Source organism: Rana temporaria, chromosome 1 (assembly GCF_905171775.1).
Source record: "Rana temporaria chromosome 1, aRanTem1.1, whole genome shotgun sequence".
Classification (NCBI taxonomy): domain Eukaryota; kingdom Metazoa; phylum Chordata; class Amphibia; order Anura; family Ranidae; genus Rana; species Rana temporaria.
Window position 1 is genome coordinate 226186517 of NC_053489.1, and position 27437 is coordinate 226213953.

General features: G+C 45.2%; 1 protein-coding gene across 1 annotated transcript in view; it reads right to left on the bottom strand.

The window, feature by feature from the left end:
• LOC120943586 (dehydrogenase/reductase SDR family member 4-like) overlaps positions 1–27437 on the bottom strand; it is a 79948-nt gene that overhangs the window by 38025 nt on the left and 14486 nt on the right. The window contains exons 4-7 of the mRNA XM_040356998.1: positions 11799–11869; positions 10498–10549; positions 2493–2627; positions 984–1126 (exon numbers count right to left, since the gene is read on the bottom strand). Of these exons, the coding sequence (XP_040212932.1) occupies positions 984–1126; positions 2493–2627; positions 10498–10549; positions 11799–11869 (401 nt within the window). The remainder of the gene's footprint in view (positions 1–983; positions 1127–2492; positions 2628–10497; positions 10550–11798; positions 11870–27437) is intronic.

The window sequence follows — 27437 nt, forward strand, 5'->3', positions numbered from 1 at the left end:
TGGATATTTGCCGGGAACCGCACGTCTTTTTTTTTTTTTTTTTTTTTTACGGCGGGGTTCCCCTTAATATCCATTCCATTCAAGGGCCTGGTAATTTAATTTGGGGGAACCCCTACACATTTTTTTGTTTGTTTTATGAATTAATCCTGTCAGAATTGTCAGAGCCGACAATTCATTATATCCGCGTGTGAATTTTAAATGGCTTTTTTTCCTTCTGAATGTCACTTTGTGCAGGGGCAGTTCTAAGTGCGGGAAAAATGCGCTATTTCACATGCTGACATTACACCCCCCCTAGGTACGAAATTTAAAGGAATATTTCACTTTTATTGTTTCACTTTAAGAATTATTAATTTCACTGCTCCCGAAAAAACGGCCGTTTAAAAAAAAAAAAAAAAACATTGATACATGTCCCCTGGGGCAGGACTGAGGTCCCCAAACACTTTTTAGGACAAAACTTGCAGATTAGCCTTTAATAATAACACTTTTGAATTCTCCCATAGACTTCTATAGGGAGATCGGCGCGGCTTTACATATTACTTTCAATGCGCCGGCTGCTACGCTGGTTCATGCGCCTAATTAAGCCTCCACCCGGCGCACTAATTAAGGCATGAACCAGCGCAGCGCACAGAGCATAGTAAATCAGCCCCTATATCTTATTAAAACAAAATATATATTTTAATAAGATATAATGTGTATGTTGAATACATCTATGTGTGACTTTGTGACAGAAGTCCTGGTAATTCTCATCCTATTCAAGAAAGTTACTTTCACTTTCTGTAAATGGTCCCTGCAAGGTGCAGAGCAGGTGTACAGCACATCATTGTATAGAAGGCAGAGCAGGTCAGGACTCACAATTGGAGAAGATTCAGGCTGCCATCATTCCTCTGAGGTCTTCACTCTGCCCCAGTGAGAGCTGTGCTGTGTGCTGGGCAGGAAGCAGTGGACGGAGCTGAACTGTGATGATCTCTTCCTGCTCCACCCACCTGTATTGCAGCTGTAAAAGCCCCGGCTTGTCCAGAAAAAATAGTACAGAGGAGAGACAATCTTCAAGCTTTTTGTAGTAACACACAGCATAGGATGGTGGGTTCTGGTAACCACTCTCTCCTGTGAAGACTGCAGCCACCAGCTGTGGAGTAAGCAGGCAGGAGTTATCTAATACTGCCTCTGTATGTCCTGCCTACTGCATCTCTGATAGCAGGCGGCGGAATGATATTCAGCTGTCAGTGATTCTGTAACCGAAACTACAGCCAGTGTCTTCAGTTCTCCCAGGAATTTGGCATCCTTCTGAAAGATAGTCCCACTGGCACCACTGCAAGTTAATAGGGGTGCCGAAAGGGAGTTATCACAAACATATTCTGACCCTGGGGTGTGTACCTGGGCATTAGGGTGTGCCCAGGCACATCCGGCACACCCCGTGCGCATGCCTATGCCTGCATAATTACACATGTTCACAAATTGCAAGCAAATCATGCTGCTGTTTCACAGATAAGCAATTTTTAAGTGCACCCTCACAAATCAGAAAATGTGGTGCATTTTCTTGTATGCAAAACCACATGGTGCCACATGTATGCGGTATGTGCTGCTGCCTGGAAGAAAATGCACAGATGCAAAACTACTGAATAAGGTCTGCCAGGGCAAGACAGGTCAGGACAAACATCTCACTCTTCTGTTTCTCTCCTGGCCTTCTTTTGCCTTGGGCCCCATAGGGATCACATGGAGCAGTAGTTGCCCTATTAATGCTCTTTGATTAAGCCCCAGTAAGAGGTGAAAGGAGGAGTCTGGGTGGAATGTCTGTGCTTGTGCTGAACAAAAAGTTATTTTTACCCTTTTGAGGAGGTGTGCAACTTCAGAGTTTTGACAATTTTTTATGAATTTTGTGTGGAAGAAACAGTCCCCGGAGAAATGAGCACATGTAAGCTGGAGCACAAACTTGCTTGATCTTTTCTGAGTAACATCCTTTAAACAAACTTGAATTGCTCTTTCCCTGTTAACCCAAATTGGCCCACCATCTCACTTCCGTAAAAAATAATGACACATCTCTGGACACCTGGGTGTATATATATATAAGGAATGAGTTGGGTGCAGGGGGGGGAAGCAGGTACAGACTATATGGAAGTACGTGGAAAAAAAACCTTTGTCCCTGCTCCCTCCTTTTCAATTTTTTAAATTTTTGTAAATGTTTAAATTTTTTCATTTTTTTCCGGTGTCCTGTGGGGCTCACTGGGGGAGAGGGGAATATACCCCTAGTTTAAAGGACATCACTATAGAGATAGTATTGTAAGGTTGGACCTAGCCCTGTACCCGCACAAATGTTTTTTTGTAATGTTGTAATATGTAGTTTGTATATGTCAATGTTATATGTATGAAGAACTTTTGAATTTTATAATGATCGGTGATTTTAAAAATGTCTTTATAGAAAGTATGTAAAGTTTTTCTATTTTATGTGAAAACAATAAAAATAATTTAAATACAATGAAATATGCTTGACTTACCACTTTGCTGAAATTTGTATTGATTACACCCAGTGCCAGGCTGTTTACTCTGATGTTCATGGAACGCAAAGCTTGTGCCAAAATATTGGTTAAACCAAATAATGTTGTCTTGGTTATTGCATATGGACCAATATACTGGAAAATAAATATTAAATATTACATATTCTTTATCAATATATATTTCTGTATGTATTGTATTTCTATAGAGAGAGACAGAGTAGAGTCTACACATTGTAATTAATTACAGTGTTTGGCCTTCAGACCTTAAAACTTTTAGCCCTCTTTCACACAGGTGGCCAGGCGGTGGTAAAAACAGGCAGCTGAGCCAGAGTTTTACCACACTCTGACCACCCATCTAAAATCTAAAGTGAAAACAGGGGGTACAGTGGTGGAAAAGATGAGAAGGGGGTTCAGCAGTGGGACAGAAGAGCAAGGGGCTTAACAGTGATGGGACAGATGAGCAGGGGGTTAAAGTGGTAGGACAAAGGAGCGGTGGGGTTCAGTAATGGGCCAGATGACAAGGGGGTTACAGTGGTGGTACAGAGGAGCAGGGGGTTACACTGGTGGGGCAGAAGAGCAGGGGGGTATGAAGATGGTACAGTCGTGCAGGGGGTACAGTGGCAGGGCAGAGGAGAAAGGAGGTACATTTGTGGGACAGATGAGCAGGGAGTAACAGTGGTGGGACAAAAGAGCAGGGGGGTACAGAGGTGGAGCAGAAGAGCAGAGAGGTACAGAGGTGAGACAGATGTACATGAGGTACACGTGGGAGTGATGAGAAGGGGGTTCAGCATTGGCACAAAATAACGGGGGTACATCGGTGGGGCAGATTTTCAGGGGGGTACAGTAATCGGGCAGAAGTGCAGGAGGTTCAGTGGTGGGAGAGATGAGAAGGGGGTTCAGCGGTGAAACAGAAGAGCACAGTACAGTTATAGGGCAGATGAGCGGGGTGGGAGTTCAGTGTTGTGCCAGATGAGAAGGGGGTTACAGTGGTGGAAAATATAAGCAGAGGGGGGTAAATATTGGTTAAACCAAATAACGTTGTCTTGGTTATTGCATATGGACCAATATACTGGAAAATAAATATTAAATATTACATATTCTTTATCAATATATATTTCTGTATGTATTGTATTTCTATAGAGAGAGACAGAGTAGAGTCTACACATTGTAATTAATTACAGTGTTTGGCCTTCAGACCTTAAAACTTTTAGCCCTCTTTCACACAGGTAGCCAGGCGGTGGTAAAAACAGGCAGCTGAGCCAGAGTTTTTCCACACTCTGACCACCCATCTAAAATCTAAAGTGAAAACAGGGGGTACAGTGGTGGAAAAGATGAGAAGGGGGTTCAGCAGTGGGACAGAAGAGCAAGGGGCTTAACAGTGATGGGACAGATGAGCAGGGGGTTAAAGTGGTAGGACAAAGGAGCGGTGGGGTTGAGTAATGGGCCAGATGACAAGGGGGTAACAGTGGTGGTACAGATGAGCAGGGGGTTACACTGGTGGGGCAGAAGAGCAGGGGGGTACGAAGGTGGTACAGTCGTGCAGGGGGTACAGTGGCAGGGCAGAGGAGAAAGGAGGTACATTTGTGGGACAGATGAGCAGGGAGTAACAGTGGTGGGACAAAAGAGCAGAGGGGTACAGAGGTGGAGCAGAAGAGCAGAGAGGTACAGAGGTGAGACAGATGTACAGGAGGTACACGTGGGAGTGATGAGAAGGGGGTTCAGCGTTGGCACAGAATAACGGGGGTACATCAGTGGGGCAGATTTTCAGGGGGGTACAGTAATTGAGCAGAAGTGCAGGAGGTTCAGTGGTGGGAGAGATGAGAAGGGGGTTCAGCGGTGAAACAGAAGAGTACAGTGATAGGGCAGATGAGCGGGGTGGGGGTTCAGTGTTGTGCCAGATGAGAAGGCGGTTACAGTGGTGGAAAATATAAGCAGAGGGGGGTTCAGTGTTGGGGCAGATGTGAAAGGGAGGTACATTAGTGGGACAGATGAGCAGGGGGTTACAGTGGTGGGGCAAAAGAGCAGGGGGGTACAGAGGTGGGGCAGAAGAGCAAAGGGTACAGAGGTTGGGCAGAAGAGCAGGGGGTACAGTTGCGAGAAAAGAGGAAAAAGGCGATACATTGGTGGAACAGATGTGCATGGGGTACAGTGGTGGGGCAGAAGGGCAGGGGGAACATTGGTGGATCAGTTGAGCAGGGGAAACAGTGGTGGGGCAGATTAGAAAAAGGGTTACAGTGGAGGGGCAGATGAGCAGATGTGTTCAGTGCTAGGACAGGTGGGAAGGTGGTTTAGCGGTGAGACAGAAGAGCATGGGGGTACAGCGGTGGAGCAGATGTGCAGGGGGATACAGTGGTGGGGCATATGAGAAAGGGGTTACATTGTTTGGGGCAGATAAGCAGGAGGGTTCAGTGGCGTATCTAAGGTATGCGCCATGGGGTGAGTGGGCGGCAAAAAAGCCGCCCTCCGCATGAAAAAAAAACTCACCCGTCCTCCCGGACTAATATAGCCCCTGTGCCGCGGCCAACCTGCTGGATCGCAGCGCCAGCGTTCTTTCAGATAGCTGGCTGTTGGGCTTGGCTTAGGCTGAGGGAGGCTGTGTCAGCAGGGAGGTGCGGGGCAGGGAGGTCCACTGACGCTCTGACCCTGCCCTGCCCCGCCCCATGTGCTTGAAGCACTGAGATCGCCTCTCCTGGACCATGAATATTCCCGCCCTGTATCACTATAAGCTCCGCCCCTACCACCACAGGCCCCACCCATATATCGGAAAGCGCTGCCTCTGGACCTCTGAGAGCGGGAGGTGAGCCCGGATGGCCAGGTAGGTCTTTCTGCCTAAAGACTCACTGTTACTAAACCCTCCCTGACAATGTTGTTTACCCACCCTGTATAGCTGTGCATTGTTGAAAGTTAACATTTTAAAACTGGCTACTTGGTTATCTCCTGTAGGGATGAGCCAAACCCCCCCATGTTCGGTTTGCACCAGAACCTGCGAACACACCAAATGTTCATGTGAACTTTAGAACCCTATTAAAGTCTATGGGACTCGAACGTTTGAAATCTAATATAATAATTTTAAAGGTTAATATGCAAGTTATTGTCCTAAAAAGTGTTTGGGGACCTGGGTCCTGCCCCAGAGGACATGTATCAATGCAAAAAAAAGTTTTAAAAATGGCAATGACGTCTGGGAACCCGCCTTCTGACCTTTGACCTCTGGGGGAGGTCCGTGTATCAATTCCTAAATCCTAGCCATATTCCTTAATGGAAAACCCTAAACCTAACCGAAGGGCAAACATACTTATAAGAGGCATGGAGGAGCTCAGCTATGAGGAAAGATTAGAAGAACTAAATGTATTCATTCTTGAGAAGAGGAGAATAAGGGGGGGATATGATCAACAAGTACAAATTTATAAGGGGTCCATATAGTGAACTTGGTGTTGAGCTGTGAAAATGTGGAACAGACTCCCTCCAGAGGTGGTTCTGGCCAGCTCAGTAGATTGCTTTAATCACTTGCTTACTGGGCACATATACCCCCTTCCTGCCCAGTAGGGATGAGCTTCGAGCATTGCCTGTTCGGTGAACAACAAACAATTTGGGGTGTTCGCGCCAAATTCGAAAAGCAGCGGAAACACCCTGTTAAAGTCTATGGGAGAAATCTAAAGTGCTAATTTTAAAGGCTAATTTGCAAGTTATTGTCCTAAAAAGTGTTTGGGGACCTGGGTCCTGCACCAGGGGACATGTATCAATGCAAAAAAAGTTTTAAAAACTGCAGTTTTTTCGGGGGTAGTGAATTTAATAATGCTTAAAGTGAAACAATAAAAGTGAAATATTCCTTTAAATTTCGTACCTAGGGGGGGTGTAAAGTATGCCTGTGAAATGTTTCCCGTACTTATAACTGTCTCTGCACAAAGTGTCATTTCTAAATTCACACCAGACATCCTCCCCATGTTGAGGGCATGTGGCCTGGTACGGTTCAAGAGGGGGGCAATTTCTCGTCCCCCCTCTTTTCTGCGGCCAGCCAGGTTATGTGCTCGGATAAGGGGTCTGGTGTGGATTTTTGGGGGAACTCCACGCCATTTTTTTTTATTTGGGGTGGAGTTCCCCTTAAAATCCACACCAGACCTGAAGGGTCTGGAATGGATATTTGGGGGGAACCCCACGTAATTTTTTTTTTAATTGACAGAGGGGTTTTCCTTAACATCCATACCAGACCTGAAGGACCTGGTAATTAAATTTGGGGGGACCCCACGCTTTTTTTTATGAATGAATTCTCTCTGAATTGCCGGAAGCCGACAATTCATTATAGCCGCATATCATTTTTAAATGAGTTTTTTCCCTTCAGAAATTACACTTTGTGCAGAGACAGTTCTAAGTACGGGAAACATGCGCTATTTCACAGGCATACTTTACACCCCCCCTAGGTACAAAATTTAAAGGAATATTTCACTTGTATTGTTTCACTTTAAGCCTTATTAAATTCACTGCTCCCGAAAAAAACGTACGTTTTTAAAACTTTTTTTTGCATTAATACATGTCCCCTGGGGCAGGACCCAGGTCCCCAAATACTTTTTAGAACAATAACTTGCATATTAGCCTTTAAAATTAGCACTTTAGATTTCTCCCATAGACTTTAACAGGGTTTTTCTGCGGCTTTTCGAATTTGCAGCGAACACCCCAAATTGTTCGTTGTTCGCCGCACAGCAAACAGGCAGTGTTCAAGTCAAACATGAGTTCGACTCGAACTCGAAGCTCATCCCTAATCTCTTGTAGTATGTCGCATTTGCAGTCTGATCATCTCCTGTAGTACAGTATGTCGCATTCGCAGTCTGAGCATCTCCTGTAGTATGTCAAATACGCAGTCTGATCATCTCCTCAAGAAATACCACAAAGAAATCTTTATGGCCAAAAAAAATCACATCTCCAACACCATCGCAAATGCCCTAAACCGCCCCCGCGAACTCTTCAAACTGGTCACTCAGACTATGAACCCTGTTTGTTTAGAGGCCCCCAATTCCAACTCGCAAGAATTTTGCAACAAATTATCAAATTATTTCATCAATAAAATTGAAAAAATCTGTGTAAGCATTCAGCAAAATAGAACCGTCAGCAACCCCTCCCCAAAGCCCAAACCAAACACCCGCATAAAACCATCCCAATCAACCAATTTCTCTCTAAAACCAATTTCCATCGAGGCCACTAAAAATATCATCGGTACTCTGCGAAATAGCTCAGCGCCAAATGATATCATCCCCACCAAACTGCTGAAAGAGTGTGCCGACATATTGGCACCATCTATCACCCAGCTCTTAAACCACTTATTTGAGGAGGGCACGGTGCCCACCTTGTTGAAACAAGGTATAATAAAACCAATCCTAAAAAAAAACACCCTCGACCCAAAAGATCCAAACAACCGTCGACTCATAACAGGCCTAAATGTCTTCTCCAAGGTAATGGAGAAAGAAGTTGTACAACAGCTACAACTCCATCTAGATACCCATAAATTACTTGATCCAATCGGGTTTCCGGCCTGGTCACGGTACGAACCAGCGCTGTTCAAAATATGGGATGACGCCCTCGAGGCAGCAGACGAAGGAGAATCTTCTCTTCTGGTACTGTTGGACCTAAGCGCTGCTTTTGACACGGTAGACCATGGAATACTACTGACTCGGCTAACTGAAGTAGCCAGAGTCATGGAAGGTGATTTAGCTTGGTTCTCCTCCTTCTTGGAAAACCGATCACAAATAGTGAAACTGGGGCCTTTCACTTCTGAAAAACGGACGGTATCATGTGGTGTCCCTCAGGGATCCCCTTTGTCACCTGTTCTGTTCAATATTTATCTCCACCCTCTTTTTGAAATCATCAGCAACCAGAAATTACTCTATCACTCTTATGCGGATGATACACAACTGTATTTTCGCATATGCAACAAAAAGGATCATTCTCTCGGACTTGAGAAATGCCTTTCTCTGATAGAAAATTGGATGACAAAGAATTATCTTAAACTCAACGGTTCAAAAACAGAACTTCTCCTGTTTCAAGCCAACCGGAAAAATCATCCAACGACAACATGTTCACCCCCGCCCATTCTGGGTAAAACTATCACCCCTAGCTCCAAAGTCAAAAGTCTCTGAGTCATCTTTGATACCAACAGGACAATGGATGCACAAATAGGGTCAGTAGCCAGCGGATCGCACTATCTGCTGCGCCTACTATGCAGACTCACCCCCTTTATCCCGAAAGAAGACATTGCAGTTGTGGTCGGAACAATTATCAATTCCAGACTTGACTATGCAAATGCCCTTTATCTCCGACTCCCCAAATTCCAAATCACTCGTCTGCAAGTCGTTCAAAATACGGCCGCTCGATTAGTGACCGGCAAAAAACTATGGGAATCAATCTCACCTTCACTGAGATCCCTTCATTGGTTGCTGGTAAAAGACATAATCTCCTTCAAGGCACTCTGCCTAATGCATAAGTGTATTCAAGGAAACGCCCCCCAATATCTATGCGAAAAAATAAAAGCTCATAACCCCAATCGTATTCTGCGATCCACCAATCAAAACCTTGTCCAGATACCCAAAGCCAGATACAAGTCCAAAGGAGATTGAAGGTTTGCAGTCCAGGGACCACGACTGTGGAATGCTCTACCAACCACCATCCATTTGGAGGTGGACCACTTGGCCTTCAGGAGAAGGATTAAAACCCATCTCTTCTGAGGTCAAAGGGTTTCACCCACGGAATGGATACAGCGCCCAGAGGCGATTCAGTTCGCATGTGTTGCGCTATATACGTTTTTCACTCACTATGTCGCGTTCGCAGTCTGAGCATCTCCTGTAGTGTGTCAAATACGCAGTCTGATCATCTCCTGTAGTATGTTGCATTCGCAGTCTCTGGTCATCTCCTTTAGGCCCCGTACACACGAGAGGATTATCCGCTGGAAACGGTCCTCCGGACCGTTCCCGCGGATAAATCCTCTGGCGGATTTTGATCTGATGGTTGTACTAACCATCAGATTGAAATCCGCGCGGAATCCATCCGCGGTGACGTGTCGCACCGTCGCCGCGATGATGACGCGGCGACGCTGGAAGGTAAAGACTTCCCACGCATGCGCAAGAGCAGTGTGGTACAGTGGTGGGACAGATGAGCAAGGGGTACAGAGGTGGGGCATATATGCAGGGTAGTACAGTGAGGGGACAGATGAGCAGTGAGGTACAGTGGGACAGATTTGCAGAGGGTACAGTGATCTGGTGTGTGAAGGTGCAGGAATAGGGGCTGATCTGAGGCATGAGAATGCAGGATGTTAATTAGTTTAAGTCGTTTACAGCATTTACTTTATAAAAAATAGTTTTTGTGATTTAGGAGTGTGAAGTTAACATTTTTTCGTTATAAAATCAGCATGTTCAATTTCTTCGAAAACATTTTTCGTCAGGCTATGCTCAAAATGTTGCCTACCCCTGGTCTACCCTGACATGGAAAGCCGATTTACCCTATCTAGAAAATTGCATTAATAAGTCTGCAGTGTATGGATGCCCTGCCTATCATCAATCATTAAGCTTCCATTATAGCAATACATTTTCATAGGTTTAATGAAGAAATGTATTTATTGTTTTTCATGTTATGTTTCTGTGGAGTGTCCATCATTTTTCTCAGCACCCGGTATACCTTTATCGCACATTGTGCAATTCCTTAACATATAAGCTCCTTCAAACCGGAGCAATGCTGGAGGCCATTTACAGAACACGCTAAATTTGGTAACATAATTATTAATGTGGATTGTACGTTCCTTGTTAAAGAACATTATGTTCTATCAAGTTGTTATGGGTAAAGTTCTGCTTTAAAGTTGATCATTCAGTCATATACAGTACAAGAAATAAATCCTATTTTTGTTTTTTTTCCTTGTGCATGCACTCCCTTGCATATGTTTGGGTATACAAAGTTCTAAATCATTCCCTTCTAAGTACAATTGCAGCGAAATATACAAATTGTTTTGCATATTAGTTAAATAACTTACTGGTTCAGGTATGTATCCAATGAATGAAGAACAGATTATTATTGATCCACGCCTAGTGGATATAAAACAGAGTATTAGGTGCAACGCTGCTTACAAATGTATGATCAATAAGAAATTAATAAATCTATTTTACTGGTTAAAAATATTTGCAAAATGTGTTAAATAAAATACTCATATTTAGGGATAAGCAAACGGTTCGGCCTGAGACAGCGTCTCCCCACAGGGATGTAGTCCCAAGGGAGGGGGCGAGCACTAGCTTAAAGGAACCTATTTAGAAAATAAAAAAACAACCTTTACAACCCCTTAAATGAAAAATAACAAGCTAATTTCTTTAACCACTTCTGCCTGGCAATTGCGCAGTTGTGCGACGTGGCTCCCAAACAAAATTGGTGTCCTTTTTTTCCCCACAAATAGAGCTTTCTTTTGGTGGTATTTGATCACCTCTGCGGGTTTTTTTTTTTGCACTATAAAAAATAATAGAGCGACAATTTTGAAAAAAATATATTTTTAACTTTTTGCTGTAATAAAAATCCCCCAAAAATGTATAGCCTCTACAAAATAGGGGATTATGGCATTTTTATTAATATTTTTTTTACTAGTAATGGCGGCGATCTGCATTTTTTATCGGTACTGCGACCTTATGGCGGATACTTCGGACACTTTTGACACATTTTTGGGACCATTGGCATTTTTATAGCGATTAGTGCTATAAAAATGAATTGATTGCTGTAAAAAATTCACTGGCAGGGAAGGGGTTATGTTACCTCATTGTGTTCTAACTGAAGGGGGGGTGGGACTGACTAGGGGAAATGACAGATCGCTGTTCATACATTGTATGAACAGACGATCAGTCATTTATCCCCCTGAAAGGACCGGGAGCTGTGTGTTTACACATACAGCTCCCGGTTCTTGCTCTGTAAGGAGCGATCATGGGTGCCTGGCGGTGATCGCGCCCGCCAGGCACGCGCGTCGGCACTGGGGGCGAGCAGGGGGCACGCGCGCCGCTGGAGGCTGAAATGCAAAATCAAGTATTACGTGATTTTGTGCAGCTGAGCCGACCTGCCGCCGTAAAACTACGGTGGGCGGTTGGCAAGCGGTTAAAACAGGTAATTTGTAAAAATATAGTTAACGTTATATAGGGAGAGGATGATAATACTGGAGAATTACAGTATAAGGATCATATGATAATCAGCTGTATTTAATAGCTACTATGTATTTTTTCTAATAATAAAACTAAGTATGTGAACCACTGGTTTTCATGTGAAAATATCAAAGAAAAGAAAATAATGAAAAATTGTTACCTTTGTTTCTGGATGTGAGGTACAACAAGTTTTATCAAAAGGAAAGTTGATATTACATTGACATGGAAAACCTAGCAAATGATAGAGAAATTATCAGTACATTTTGTTTCATGAATTATGTTTAAATTAAGCAATTTTTACCAATACTAATTATTTCTATAGCCCCAATATTAAAGTAGAAACCTAGAATTTACCTACCCCTGTAATTTAATTAAACCCCATTCACATTTTACAGGTCAAAACGCATGACAAGTTGCATCCTATTGCTGGAAATGGCAGTGTTCACATCAATTTGCCGCTGACTTTGCAGTGCTGCATCGGTTTGAAAAAGTAGTACCTGTAATACTTTTGGTGATATTGGGTGCAACTTCAATACAAAATTTGTGCATGAAGCCGCACAGATGTCTTCAAAGTCGCACCCAAAGTCTCACTGAGATGCAGCTTTTCAGGTGAAGTTGCACAAATTCAAACATGCAGTCAATGCCATTTTTGTGACCAGTTTTATTAAAAGGAACGTTGTTGGAGTGCGGCTGTCCTGGCTTTTCTCTTCAATTTTTGCATATCATTGCATTGCCGGCACCCATGGTTTGGGTCTAGTGAGAAGGCTCTCTGGTTCATCTGAGCGGTTACTTTTCTTTTCATTTTTATTTCTAAGTTAGAGTTGCAGATTTTCCCTTACTTTCTGTCTGTTCAAACCATTGTCACTGACCGTAAGACACAATTATCTCTAATGGATCTGAGATGGCAGTACAACTCAAAAGGGGTTTAAACCCTTTTCCACTCATACTTTGGGCAAAATACAAACACATAACTCTTGATTTTTTGTATGTTGGTCTTTCGAGGAGTGTTTAAATGATACAGTATCTCGCAAAAGTGAGTACACCCCTCACATTTTTTTAAATATTTTATTATATCTTTTCATGTGACAACACTGAAGAAATTACACTTTGCTACAATGTAAAGTAGTGAGTGTACAGCTTGTATAACAGTGTAAATTTGCTGTCCCCTCAAAATAACTCAACACACAGCCATTAATGTCTAAACCGCTGGCAACAAAAGTGAAAATGTCCTAATTGGGCCCAATTAGCCATTTTCCCTCCCTGGCATCATGTGACTAGTTAGTGTTATAATGTCTCAGGTATGAATGTGGAGTAGGTGTTGAAATTTGGTTTTATCACTCTCACTCTCTCACTGAAAGTTCAACATGGAACCTCATGGCAAAGAACTCTCTGAGGATCTGAAAAAAAAAGAATTGTTGCTCTACAAAAAGGTGGCCTAGGCTATAAGAAGATTGCCAAGCCCAAGACCCTGAAACTGAGCTGCAACATGGTGGCCAAGACCATACAGCGGTTTAACAAGACAGGTTCCACTCAGAACAGGCCTCGCCATGGTTGACCAAAGTTCGATGTTCTGTGGTCTGATGAGACCAAGATAAACTTAATGAGTTCAGATGGTGTCAAGCATGTGTGGCGGCAACCAGGTGAGGAGTACAAAGGCAAGTGTGTCTTGCCTACAGTCAAGCATGATGATTGGAGTGTCATGGTCTGGGGCTGCATGAGTGCTGCCCTCACTGGGGAGCTACAGTTCATTGAGGGAACCATGAATGCCAACATGTACTAGGACATACTGAAGCAGAGCAAGATCCCCTCCCTTTAGATACTGGGCAGCAGGGCAGTATTCCAACATAATGACCCCAAACACACCTCCAAGATGACCACTGCCTTGATAAAGAAGCTGAGGGTAAAGGTGATGGACTGGCCAAGCATGTCTTCAGACCTAAACCCTATTGAGCATCTGTGGAACATCCTCAAATGGAAGGTAGAGGAGTGCAAGGTCCCTAACATCAACCTGCTCCATTCACCTGTGAAGCTCTGGTGAACTCCATGCCCAAGAGGGTTAAAATGGTTAAGGCAGTGCTGGAAAATATTGGTGGCCACACAAAATATTGACACATTGGGCCAAATTTAGACATTTTCACTTTGTTGCCAGCAGTTTAGACATTAACCACTTTACTACTGGCCCATAGTCATTTGACGTCCACAGAGGGGATCTCCCATCCTGGGCTTTGTGCAGTGATAGAGGCATCATTCAGGAATCATTCTTTTGTGCCGGAAATTCTGTGCACGATAAGAATGATCATAGCGGCGGTTCCGCTTATAGGCGGCGACATCCCCCTCCCGCTGCCATCCGGTGCTTCTCCTGGCTCTCCCGTGCCATCGGAAACACGGAAAAAGAATCGTCCGGTGCAGGCTAGGAAGCATAGAGATGACTGGTGACCAGATGGTCACCAGTCATCTCTATGACACTAGGAGGCAGGGCGCAATGTGATGACGTCACGCCTGGGTACCCGGAAGTAAACAAAGCCGCGTTTGCGGCTAGTAAGCATGAGTTCTGTGACATTTTTTTCACAATCTCATGCTTTCCAGCCTGGATGAGAGATGCGGGGTCTTATTGACCCCACATCTCTCCATAAAGAGGACCTGTCACACACATTTCCTATTACAAGGGATGTTTACATTCCTTGTAATAGAAATAAAAGTGAAAAAAATTAAATAAAAATAAAAGTGTAAAAAATAAATAAGTAAAAAAAAAATAATAATAAAAAAATTTAAGTGCCCCTGTCCCCGGTAGCTCGCGTGCAGAAGCCCCGCCCACATATGTAAACGCCCTTCAAATCACATATGTGAGGTATCGCCGCGTACGTTAGAGTGCCAGCAACATTTCTTGTACTAGACCTCCTCTGTAAATCTAAACTGGTAACCTGTAAACATTTTCAAAGCGTCGCCTATGGAGATTTTTAGGTACCGAAGTTTGGCGCCATTCCATAAGTGTGCGCAATTTTAAAGCGTGACATGTTAGGTATCTATTTACTCGGCGTAACATAATCTTTCATATTTTACCAAAAAATTGGGCTAACTTTACTGTTTTGTTGTTTTTTAATTCATCCAAAAAAAGGCGTTTGAAAAATTTTTGCGCAAATACCGTGCAAGATAAAACGTTGCAATTTGAAGAAGCTTTGAAACAGTTGAGAGTAAGACATCCGGGGGCGTGGTTTGTGCATGGCCAGGTGAGGGAGTAGAGCTGTGAGCTCCCAGCATCTCTCTGATAGCTCCAGGCGAGACTGATAGGAGTGGCGGAGTGCGTGTCGAAACCCCGTCGAATTTCTGTCGAACCCCCGCTGAATCCCTGCTGAAGTGAACAGCAGAGAGATTGTAGGGAGAGCGCGGCCGTGCCTACGGAAGTACGTGCCAGTACAATGAGTGGGCTGTACAGCGGCATGCGCTTGTGGAGGCAGCGGAAGAGTCGTACCTCCCGCAAGGCAGCTCTGGCAGCACAGACACAAACATCCAGATCAGCTGAGCAGCCAGAGATCCAGCATTATTTCACGACCATACAGGGGGGAGGTCAGCGCTCTGAAGGTAAGAGCAAGCTGCTGGACGTAAAGAGACAGTCTGGTGGGGACTATCGTATGGTACCAACTCAGCCCCAAATGTCCGTGAGAGCAGATGTGGAGGCCCTTCAGATCACTCCTCAGAGCCCCAGAATGTCTGCTATTTTAGCTGGGTCTGTAGCCTCCCTCCCCCCACGAGAGACAGGAGAGTTGAAAAGTGAAAAGGAGGATCTGAAGGCCCTTATTCAAGCACTCCCTACCAGGACTGATATAAGCGCCCTTATTACAAAAGTGGAAGAGACACATTCCAGGGATCTGGAAATAATCCGAAGTGAATTACAGGGTCTAGAGGGTCGGGCAACAGAGGGGGAGAGCAGATTAAAGGTTCTGGAGCAACGAGTGGAGGTATTGGAAAGAGAGAGGTATGCTCAAGCGGATGTTATGGTGTCCTTACAGCTGCAGTTGGAGGACCTCCAGGACCAAAGCCGCCGCAACAATGTACATATACGAGGGGTCCCAGAGCCAGTAGAGCAAGAGGACCTTCAGGATACGTTAAAGTGCATTTTTCAAAAAGTGATGAAAGATGCCATGCCTTTAAATTAGGAGATTGACAGAGTACACAGGGCTCTGGGCCCCAAGCTGAAAGATTGTGGCTGTCCCCGAGATGTGATATGTCGTTTGCATTACTTTTCACATAGGGAGGCAATCCTACGGAAGGCATGGGAGGCCAGAACAATATAATTCAATGGGGTACAGCTGAAGATACTACCTGATTTATCAAGCGCCACTCTCCAGCATAGAGCACTACTCCGACCAATATTAGACCGGGTGAATGACTGGGGGGGGACATACAGGTGGAGATTTCCAATTTCAGTGCTTATTAGGAAAGGTCCGCATTCATTCTGGTTACGCTCCAGAGTGGACCTTCCAGATCTTATTTTATTCTTGGAAACTGAACCATTTGAGGTGCCGGACTGGATGCAATTAAATCCTAGAATACCTAGAGCATAGGAATGTTTGACTTGATTTTGTATAAGTGCGGGAGGGCGAATCAGTCATGATTGAAATACTGTAATGTACAGTAGGTGCACGCGATATTGTGTCAATCTCGCTCCCTTTCTCGGCGAGATTGAGCACCTACGAGCCCCATCGCGGGAGCCAGCGCCGAGCTGGCTTGCCGCGATAGAGACAAAGCCGTCATAGAAGCAACGGGAGATCCGACTTGGATTCCCGCCAATTCTACACGTGTGCGGCGTTTGTTATGAATCCTGAGGGGGAAGTCCCCGCCGGATTTTAAATAAAAATCCGGCATGGGTTCCCCCCTCAGGAGAATACCGGGCCCTTAGGTCTGTTATGGGTTGCAAGGAGAGCCCCCCCTACGCCGAAAAAACGGCGTAGGGGGTCCCCCTACAATCCATACCAGACCCGTATCCAAAGCACGCTACCTGGCCGGCCAGGAAAGGAGTGGGGACGAGCGAGCGTCCCCCCTCCTGAGCCGTACCAGGCTGCATGCCCTCAACATGGGGGGATTGGGTGCTCTGGGGCAAGGGGGCGCACTACGGGGCCCCCCCACCCCAGAGCACCCTGTCCCCATGTTGATGAGGACAGGGCCCCTTCCCGACAACCCTGGCCGTTGGTTGTCGGGGTATGCGGGCGGGAGGCTTATCGGAATCTGGGAGCCCCCTTTAATAAGTGGGCCCCCAGATACCGGCCCCCCACCCTAAGTGAATGGATATGGGGTACATCGTACCCCTACCCATTCACCTGGAGGAAAAATGTTAAAGTCAATAAACACAACACAAGAGTTTTTAAAATAATTTATTAGTCTGCTCCGGAGGCCGCCCCCTGTCTTCTTTAGCTCTGTTTACCAGGGGGGGCTTCTTCTTTGACGTCTTCGGGTGGGGGCCGCTCTTCTCCGCCGCCCGGTTCTCTTCCACCGCCGGGGGGGGTGTGGCTTTTATAAAAGCGTCCACTCCTCGGCGGGTTTCCTCCGACGTCTTCGGCGGGGGGTGGTGTGCTTCTTCCGCTATCCGGGGGGGTCTTCTTCGGCTATCCGGGGGGTCTTCTTCACTCTCCGGGGGTCTTCTGCTATGTTCGCCGCTCTCCGCTGTTGACTCGGCGCACCCCGGTTCTTCCTCCAGCTGTCCGGTGCCTTCTCCTTCAGCGCTGAACGTCTATCTTCTTCTTCCGTGCTGTGACGTATTCTTCTTCTTCCGGGCTGTGACGTCATCTTCTTCTCTTCTCCAGATGTTGACACGTCGGCTCTTCTTGCTAAAATGAGGGGTGCGCGGCTTGCATCGGACCTATATAGGCCTCACAGTCCCATCATGCTCTGTACCTACCCATGTGATACCTACCCACATGGGTAGGTATCACATGGGTAGGTACCAGAGCATGATGGGATTGTGAGGTCTATATAAATCCGATGCAAACCACTCATCCGTCATTGCAGCGAGGAAAGGCGACGTGTCAACATCGGGAGAAGAAGAGAAGTGAAGAACATGACGTCACAGCACGGAAGAAGAACTCACAGCACGGAAGGAGAAGAAGACGTACAGCACGGAAGAAGAAGGCACCGGACAGCGAGAGAAGAACCGGGGTGCGCCGAGTCAACAGCGGAGAGCGGCGAACATAGAAGGAGACCCCCGGAGAGTTGAGAAGACCCCCCGGATAGCGGAGAAGACCCGTCGGGATAGTGGAAGAAGAAGCCCCCCCCGCCGAAGACGCCGGAGGAAACTTTTTTAAAAGCGACCCCCCCCCGGCGGTGGAAGAGAACCAGACGGTGGCCCCCACCCACCCGAAGACGTCAAAGAAGAAGCTCCCCCTGGTAAAAGAGCTAATAAAGAAGACAGGGGGAGCCTCCGGAGCAGAAAAATAAATTATTTAAAAAACCCTTGTGTGGTGTGTTTATTAACTTTGACATTTTTCCTACAGGTGAATAGTTAGGGGTACGATGTACCCCATATCCATTCACTTAGGGTGGGGGGCCGGTATCTGGGGGCCCCCTTATTAAAGGGGGCTCCCAGATTCCGATAAGCCTCCCGCCCGCATACCCCGACAACCAACTGCCAGGGTTGTCGGGAAGGGGCCCTGTCCTCATCAACATGGGGACAGGGTGCTCTGAGGTGGGGGGGCCGCAGTGCGCCCCCCTGCCCCAGAGCACCCAACCCCCCCATGTTGAGGGCATGCAGCCTGGTACGGCTCAGGAGGGGGGGGGGGCGCTCGCTCGTCCCCACTCCCTTCCTGGCCGGCCGGGTAGCGTGCTTTGGATACGGGTCTGGTATGGATTGTAGGGGGACCTCCTACGCCGTTTTTTTCGGCGTAGGGGGGCTCTCCTTACAACCCATAACAGACCTAAGGGCCCGATATGCTCCTGAGGGGGGAACCCATGCCGGATTTTTATTTAAAATCCGGCGGGGACTTCCCCCTCAGGATTCATAACAAACGCCACACACGTGTAGAATTGGCGGGAATCCAAGTCGGATCTCCCGTCGCTTCTATGACGCGCTTGCTGGGATGTGCTGTCACTATTCCAGTGAGTGCGAGATGTCGGCGAGATCTCGGCACCATGTCGCCGAGAATCAGCGCGATGCTGTCATGCTAAAAACACAATATCACAAACACCTACTGTACTGTACTGGGTTTTTTGTCCGTTCTCTGGAATTGCAGGGGGAGGGGGAGGGAGAAGGATTTGGAGGAATAATTATTATTATTTATTTTGGGTATGTTTTTTTTTCTTCTCTCTCTCCTCCCATTATGCCCTGGTTCTGTTTTGCTCCCTGTGTTTTTTTTTTCTTTTTCTCCCAGGAGAGGTGAGAAAATCCGGCGTGATAAGGGGGGGGTTATGGTGGCTGGGGTGGTACTCCGGTCAAGGGGTTAATAGGTACATGGGGAGATGGGTTGGGGGTGGGGGGAGGGGGTGTAGGTGGTGAGGGGGGGGTGAAGGGAAATGGAGAGGGATGTCCGCTTTCATCTCAGCATACTGTGTGATAATTTTGTAATTGGGTGGGGTAGAGGGGGGGGGTAGGTCTTGGTGCATCGTAAGGGACGAGATATGGAGAAAGAGTTGGTTTACAGAATTTGAGCTTTTTTTTTTTTCTTTCTTTTTAAGTGGGGTGGGGGGGGGGCAAGGGGAAGGAGGCAGAACAAAACAGGACAATGGAGAGCTGAGGAATAGGGGGAAATTAGGAGGTGGGGGGGATTTGGGACCCCAGGGGGATTCTCCTTTCTCCCCTACTATCCTCCATTCTCTCCTCTCCATTTGAAGCGACTATGCGGGACATTTAATTACAGTATATCCTGGTATGGGGGCGGAGGGAGGAAGGAGAGAGGAAGGGGGGTATTCCAGGGGGGAGTTGTTAAAGTAAATAGAATAGGCACGATTTACACAAATAGTTGAAGGGGTAACCCTCTATGGGGGGAAATATATCTAGAAGAGGCACTATATACACAAGTAGGAGAAGGTGGAAAGGGATTTTTTTCCTCCCCTCCTCTCGGTGGGGGGAGTTAACACATTACACAATTCTAATTATATAATTAGAGACACGGAAATGTAGAGGGTTAGAGGGGGGGTAAGAATGATATGTATGATATGTAGGAAGGGATTGGATAGAGGGCAGGGGGCGGGGGGGTTTAATTAAAAAAAGGGGGGAACATTTTTTATTTTGTCTTTTTTGTTCTCTCTAATTTTTTCCTCTCTGCTCTGACACTGATAACTGGCATAGACCTGCCCAGGGGAGGTCTATGGAGATATGTTTAAAAGTGCTTCTATGTGGGGAAAAGGGATGTACTGTTTGTTATACTGTATCAATGGGCCAAAGAGTTGGGGCTCAAGTCACATGGTTGATTGTGAATTTGTATTTGAAGCTACTCAATTTGGTTGAGAAGTCGAGCGACATGAATCAAGGGTAGAAACTGACCGAATTCCTTAGGAGGGGGGCTATTTTGGGGAGAGGTGAGGGATGTTTAGGGTTTGTTTGTGTTAGGGAAATTAGTTTAGGGGAGGGGTGGGGGGTGGGGGGTACCACAATGCAACTCTGAAGAGAAAACATATCTTTTCCTTACCTGGCTTTGTTTTTTGTTTGTTTTGTTTTTAGATTAAATGAGGAGAAGGAAGACTGGGAAAAGAGCAAAAGAGGGGAAATAAAGAATAAATTATAATAAGGGGGAGGTAGGATGTCAGGGACTGGGCTGGGGTAAAATTAAAACAAGAAATATATTGGGCACGGAGGAGTAGATGGAAGGAGCTGGAGGAGGGATCGTGGAATCCCTTACTGGGGGCATGCGCAGGTAATTTCCACCCGTTAGGCCAACACTCATTGGGGTAGGGAGGTGGAGTGTTTAAAGCATTAGCTTTTGTATATCGCTGGGGAGGAGGGGAGGCTTATTATTTCTCCCATCTCCTCTCCAGGGACATCAGATTAGAGTAGGGGAGGGGGGTTTTGGTTGGGTTTTTTTTTTGGGGGGGGGCTGTTCCCTCTCTATCCGCACAGCTCACTGGGACCAGGTATCCCCCTAGTTGGTCGTATTTGGCCTTCCCGATCTCTGAGGTTTTGAACTGCGTTTTGTTGGACTACAAATGGAAGCCCTTTCAATAACATCAATTAATGCAAAAGGATTAAATATTCCAGAGAAGAGGCAAATACTATTACAGGAGTTGAAGAAAAGGGGGAGTGATATAGCATTTGTACAGGAGACACATTTTAGAAAAGGGCGGCTCTCCTTTCTTAGAAATATAGTTTTTCCGATGGCATATCACGCGATAAATCCGGTGGCAAAGAAGGGGGGGGTTTCAATCTTATTCTCAAATAAGACCCAGTGGTCATTTACAGACTCCCTGGTGGATTCCCGGGGGGAAGTATTTAGCATTGAAAGGGACAATAGGGGGATTACTAGTAACTCTGGCCACTTTTTACACTCCTAATACGCAACAGGATGTTTTTCTGGGGAAGTTTTTGGATAAATTAGCAGGTTTCCAGGAAGTACAGCTGATCCTGGGGGGAGATTTAAATATTTCCCTTGTCCCTAGTGTGGATACCTCATCTGGGGGTTCATCGTTTTGGTAGGTACCCGGAAACAGATATTGCAGCGGTTACAGAAAGGGAGATTAATAGATATATGGAGATTGACACATCCAGGAAAGTGAAATTATTCCTTTTATTCTATCCCTCGTGAGAAATATTCTCGTATAGATTATTATTTTATTCCACATAATCAGTTACATGCAGTTAAAGAGGTTGGAATAGGGGAAATTACATGGTCAGATCACGCACCAATTTTTCTGAAATATACACTAGGGGACTCTCGTCCTCCTGGATCCGGGACCTGGAGGTTGAATGAGAGTCTGTTACAGGATGCTGTTGTATTGGAAGATGTACAGAGGGAAGTACGGTGGTATTTCAAGACTAATGATACCCCAGATTGTGATTTAGGGGTGATCTGGGAGGCCCATAAGAGGTGATAAAGGGTGTCCTGATCAAACACGGGGCAAGGATAAAGAGGGAAAGGGAATTAAAGTTAACAACTCTTATGACAGATAGCTCACGTCTGGAAGTGATACATAAACAGAGTCCTAGCCCTGGGTTAGAAAGGGACCTCCTGGCGGCACGTAGACAAATCACTGAACTACTCTTATATAGAGCGAAAAGGGCAATACAGACAGGCAGAATGCAGAATTATGAATTTGGTAACAAATGTGGGAAGCAACTGGCTAGCTCGCTGAGGGAACAACAAACAAGGACTTATATTCCAACGATCTTAGGAGCAGGAGGGGAGAAATTCAGTTTACCTAAAGAGATAGCACAGAGATTTGGAGATTTCTATAGTACCTTGTATAATTTACGAACAAGCTCTGCAATGGAAAAGTATATTGCAACATCAGGTATTACGAGTTTGACGCCAGAGGTGAGGCAAGAGATGGAAAAGCCAATTACTATAGAAGAGATACAGGAGGCAGTGAAAAGGGGGAAGGGAGGTAAATCACCGGGCCCAGATGGGCTTACTATTCAATACTATAGACTTCTTCCGATTCTGGGGCCATTTCTGGTAAAAATGTTTAATGGGCTAGGAGATACAGGTTCCTTTCACACTGAATCTTTGAAAGCTGTGATAGCGGTTATACCTAAGGAAGGAAAGGACCCCTCTCAATGTGGGAGCTATAGACCGATATCACTATTGAATGTGGATCAGAAGCTCTTTTTTTTTTTTATTGTTTATTTAAAGATTTTTAAGTCGTACAAAGTAATAACAAAATCCAGACATTTGATTGGTCGAGAGTATAGGAAATAAACAATCACAATGTCAGCAGGTAACATACAGGTCTGGATGTATACATGTTTGTTATAACAATAAAGAAAGATTAGGAATTAAGTAGCGAGTTCAACAAGAACAGCTAATCATGGCTCTGCTGAGTAGAAACCTATATAGACAAACTATTACTTATACATAGGAGAAATAAAAAGCGAGAAAAGAAAGGAAGGGACATTATCCTATATGAAGCAGTGGGGGGATATGGGCAATGGGTAATCTGTTATGGTGGGGTGGGATGAGGCTCTGTGTTAAACTCAGAAGAGTCCCATCTCTCCCAAATAGCTTCAAATCTGGGTAAGGAATCATCTATGACAGCTGTAAGACGTTCCATCCTTCTAATATCAGCAATTGTTGATAAGAATTGTGCAAAGGTGGGAGGGGAGGTATCTCTCCAGCGTTGTGGGATAACACGTTTGGCTGCCAGTAAAAGAAAAGCTACCAATCTGTAAAGAGTTTTTGAGATTTTCGGGAAGGGTAGGCCTAGCAACATATGTAAAGGCTGAAAAGGTACGCTGATCCCCAGGACCTTCTCGAGGAGATCATGAACCTGTGACCAGAAGGGAGTAATTAATGGACAATCCCAAAAGATGTGGAGGTGGGTACCCACAGAGGAGCTACATCTCCAACATTGGCTATGTGGGGTCAATCCATGTGCTGCCAGAAATTCTGGGGTTCTGTACCAGAACATAAGTATTTTATATGCAGTTTCTTTCTGGCCCACACATCTAGAGACTCTAGAAGTAGCGTCCCAAATTCGTCTCCAATCTCCCAGTGAAATGGGTTTACCCAGTATGTGGGACCATTTCCTCATATATAAATGGGTGTTTTCAGAGAGGGGAGAGGCTGAGTGTAGGATTTTGTAGATGGTGGAGATCTGGTGAAGTTCGTGAGGACCTCTAGAACATAGTAATTCAAAATCAGTAGGAACGCTAAGGGTCAGTAGGGGGGACAGGGATGTAAAAAAATGTCTAATCTGGAGGAAGGAATAGAAAAGGGATTTTGGAATTTTATGCTTTGACTGTAGGTCTGTAAAAGATAGTAATGTACGTGTTATTGGATGTACTATATGTCGGAATTGGAATATGTTTGCTTGAGTCCAGGGCAGCATAGAGTCATAGGACAAACTGTCAGGAATTTCCGGGTTAAAGATAATATTTATCAGGGGTGGGCAAGGGGACGATAAGGAAAATTTACCAGAACAGCGCCTCCATATTAAAAGAGTGAATAGCATCGGGTTTAGACAGACTTTTTTAAGAGAGCAAACGATTTATCGTGCGAGGGCCATAGTAAGGAGCATGGGTGGGCAGGGACTGTAATTCCCATCTCTATTTCAGACCACCTGTTTGGGGCAAATCTAGACGTCCAGGAGGTTATGGCCTTCAAGTGAGTCGCATAATAGTATTTAATTATATCGGGAGCTCCTAGGCCACCCTGTGAGCGGGGGGCCATGAGAACTGAACTGGCTATTCTATGGGAGGCGCTATTCCAGATAAAGTTTAGAAAATTCCTATGTAATGTTTTCAGTTGGCTCATGGGTATCAATACCGGGAGAGTTTCAAATAAATACAGTAGTTTTAGGGAGTATAGACATTTTGAGGACATTTACCCTTCCAATGAGAGACAACGGGAGCTTCGTCCATGACTTCAACAATCTACCTATTTCTATAAATAAAGGAGGGAAATTAGCCTGGTATAGGGTCGAATAGAGGTTAGTCAGGCGTACCCCTAAATATTTCAGGGAGTGGGTGCACCAACGGTAATTGAAGTTACTCTGTAGGGAGGCAAGTGTATCTGCTGGGACATTTATAGGAAGAGCCTCCATCTTAGTTGGGTTAATCTTAAAACCAGATAGGCTACCAAATAAGTTTAGAGTGACATGGAGGGAAGGGAGGGAGATATGTGGGCGAGTGATTGTTAACAATATGTCATCTGCAAAAAGCGAAAGTTTGTATTCCTCACGCCGCAGCGTCACCCCCCGTATATCTGAGTGGGATCTAACAGCCGCAGCCAAAGGTTCGAGACTTAAGATGAATAGTAAAGGGGACAGGGGGCAACCCTGTCTGGTACCATTACTCAAGGGGAAGGGCGGTGAGAGACAAGAAGCCAGTCGAACCTGAGAGGTGGGTGTGGAGTATAGCGCTTTTAAAGCCTGCATAAATGGGCCCGAAAAACCGTATTTCGTCAAAGTGGCAAACATAAAAGACCAATTTAGACGGTCGAAAGCTTTCTGCGCATCTAGGCTCAATACAATAGCAGGTCTCCCGGTCTTGGTCAGAAGGTCAATGAGATCAATGGTTCGTCTTGTGTTGTCCCCTGCATGTCTAGTGGGAACAAAGCCTACTTGATCCCTATGTATCAGAGATGGAAGGAAAAGAGAAAGTCTGTTCGCCAATATTTTAGTGAATATTTTATAATCGGAATTCAGGAGGGCTATGGGGCGATAGTTATCGGGAATTGATGGGTCTTTGTCTGGTTTCGGAATAACCGTTATATAAGCATGTAGGAATTGAGAGGATGGTACAGTCCCTTTCATCAGTGATGCAAATAAAGATACCATATGGGGAAGAAACTCTGGGAGAAACTTCTTATAATAGGAGTAAGGGAGTCCGTCAGGGCCTGGGGATTTATGGGATGGGAGCTCTTTAATGACCGAAGAAATTTCTTCAGCGGTGATCTGTGTGTTAAGTCGCGAACGGTCACCTGGGGATAGTTTGGGTAATTTAAGGGAGTCAACAAAGGCATCGAATTTCTCCTGGGAAAACTGGGACTCTGAATCTTTAGATAAACAGTTGTATAGGTCTTGGTAGAAATGTCCAAAAACTTTAGTCATACCTTGAGGGCAGTAAGTAGGAACCCCATCCGACTGGAGAATGAAATCAGGTAAAGAGGTATGGGGGCGAGGTTTTAATCTATTGACCAACATTCTGTGAGGTTTGTTGGCAAATTCATAACATTTTTGCTTTGACCAGAGCATAGATTTAGTAATTTTGTTCAAATCAAGTGATTTGATACGATTTCTCAGGGAAGTCACGATGCGAAGGCGGTCCACCGTGGGAGAACTAAGAAGATTCCTCTCAGCTTTTGTTAAGTCAGCTAGTAGAGTCGTGCGTTGGAGAGCACGATCTCTCTTAAGGCGAGATCCAGCGGCAATGCATTCACCCCTGAAAAAAGCCTTATGAGCCTCCCACAGGGTAGAGACCTCAGACACCGAGCCTTCATTGAGTTGAAAAAATTCGGATAATTGGTGTTGTAAGTGCAGATGAACATCAGGAGTGTTGAGAAGGGACTCATTAAGACGCCAGTGACACGTTCTAGGAGTAGGCGCAGACATGAGGAGCTCAAGTGAGATGGGCGCATGGTCTGACCATGTAATCGGATGGACATTAGAGTCGGTTAAATAGGACAGCAGTGGAGCGGTAATGAAAAAATGATCTAGTCTCGTGTATAGTTTGCATGAGGGTGAGAAAAAGGTAAATTGTCTAGCGATTGGATGTTTTACTCTCCAAGCGTCAAACAAGTTATGAGCCCTGACTATCTTTCGAAATGAGGTAGAAGACCGTTGTGCTTGACCAGGGGGGGTTTTGTGTAGTAAGGAAAATCTATCTTTAGAGGAAGACATACATAAGTTAAAATCCCCCCCAATAATCATGAAGGGTTGGGAAAAGGCAGTACGTTTTTCAAAAAAATCTTCTAGAAACCCAATCTGACCCGAATTGGGAGCATAGACATTCGCCAAGGTGAATGATGTGTTCATGTGATCACAGTTCAAGAGAATGAAGCGGCCATTAGGATCTAAAAATGAGGATTTGACACGTATGGCAGAGGAGCGTCTGAAAAGAATAGCCACTCCGGCTTTACCAGAGGGATCAGAAGCAATAAATGTGGTAGGGAAGTGTTTAGATGCAAATTTAAATGAACCATCAGCCTTAAAGTGTGTTTCTTGAACCATGATCACGTCAGCATTGAAGGACCTGAACTCTTTCAACGCCAACCAGCGCTTACGGATGGAGCCCAGGCCCTTAACATTATAAGAAAGTAAACTAATAGCCATTGCTAAGCATTGTAAGCATATCTCGCATTACATACAAAAAAAACATATATTCAGCAGAGACCATGATGTGCAAAAAAAACTGGTGATTATAGTAACAAGTGTGAACAAGAAAAATTGGTACAGGGTAGTGGAAACACAGCCGTGTTTCTGAAACGGGTCAAAAAAGGACCCTAAAAAAATTGAAAAAAGGAACGAAAAAATAAATAAAAAAACCATGAGCAGTATACGGTGGTCTCGAGGGTGTCTGAAAAGGAAGTCAAAGGTTAAGACGGACCCTAGGGTCCCCCGTATCTGCAAAAAAAGGGTTGTAAAGCATAATAAGAAAAAAGACATCAGGAACGACACCAAAAAAAAAGAAAAATACCTTACAGGTATGGAGCCTGAGAGGAATGGACCTCTCAGGGGGACACGGTCACATATCAGGACCATGTCAGTGACAGAGGGGCGGCATGTCAGCCCGCAGGATCGTGTGTTTTAGCCTCAGACTATTCCAAGAAAACTGCAAGAAAGAAAACAATCAAAAAACTTTTAACAAGCAATTGTTCAGGGAGTGAAAACCCAGTTGCATAAAGCATATAAAAAAGCAAAATTAAATCTGAGAGTCAGAACAATCAGGCTCAGAGGTGGGGATCAGGGCCACCCTATGAAGAGCACCAAAAAGGTAAAAAATAAAAATAGAAAGGGGTCAGATCAGGTGTAACCCTTGGATGATGCAGCCCGTTGAGGGGTGAAGACAGCATTTCGAGATTTATGGCGCACCGGAGTCCATATCTTGCCTGGAGTTGAAAGAGGTCTAGATGCTGGAGGTTGCGCCTGCAAGTCTTCATCCAGGATGGGAGGGAGACCTAGGTTTCTGATGAAAGAGTCACATTCCTGAAGATCCCTTATG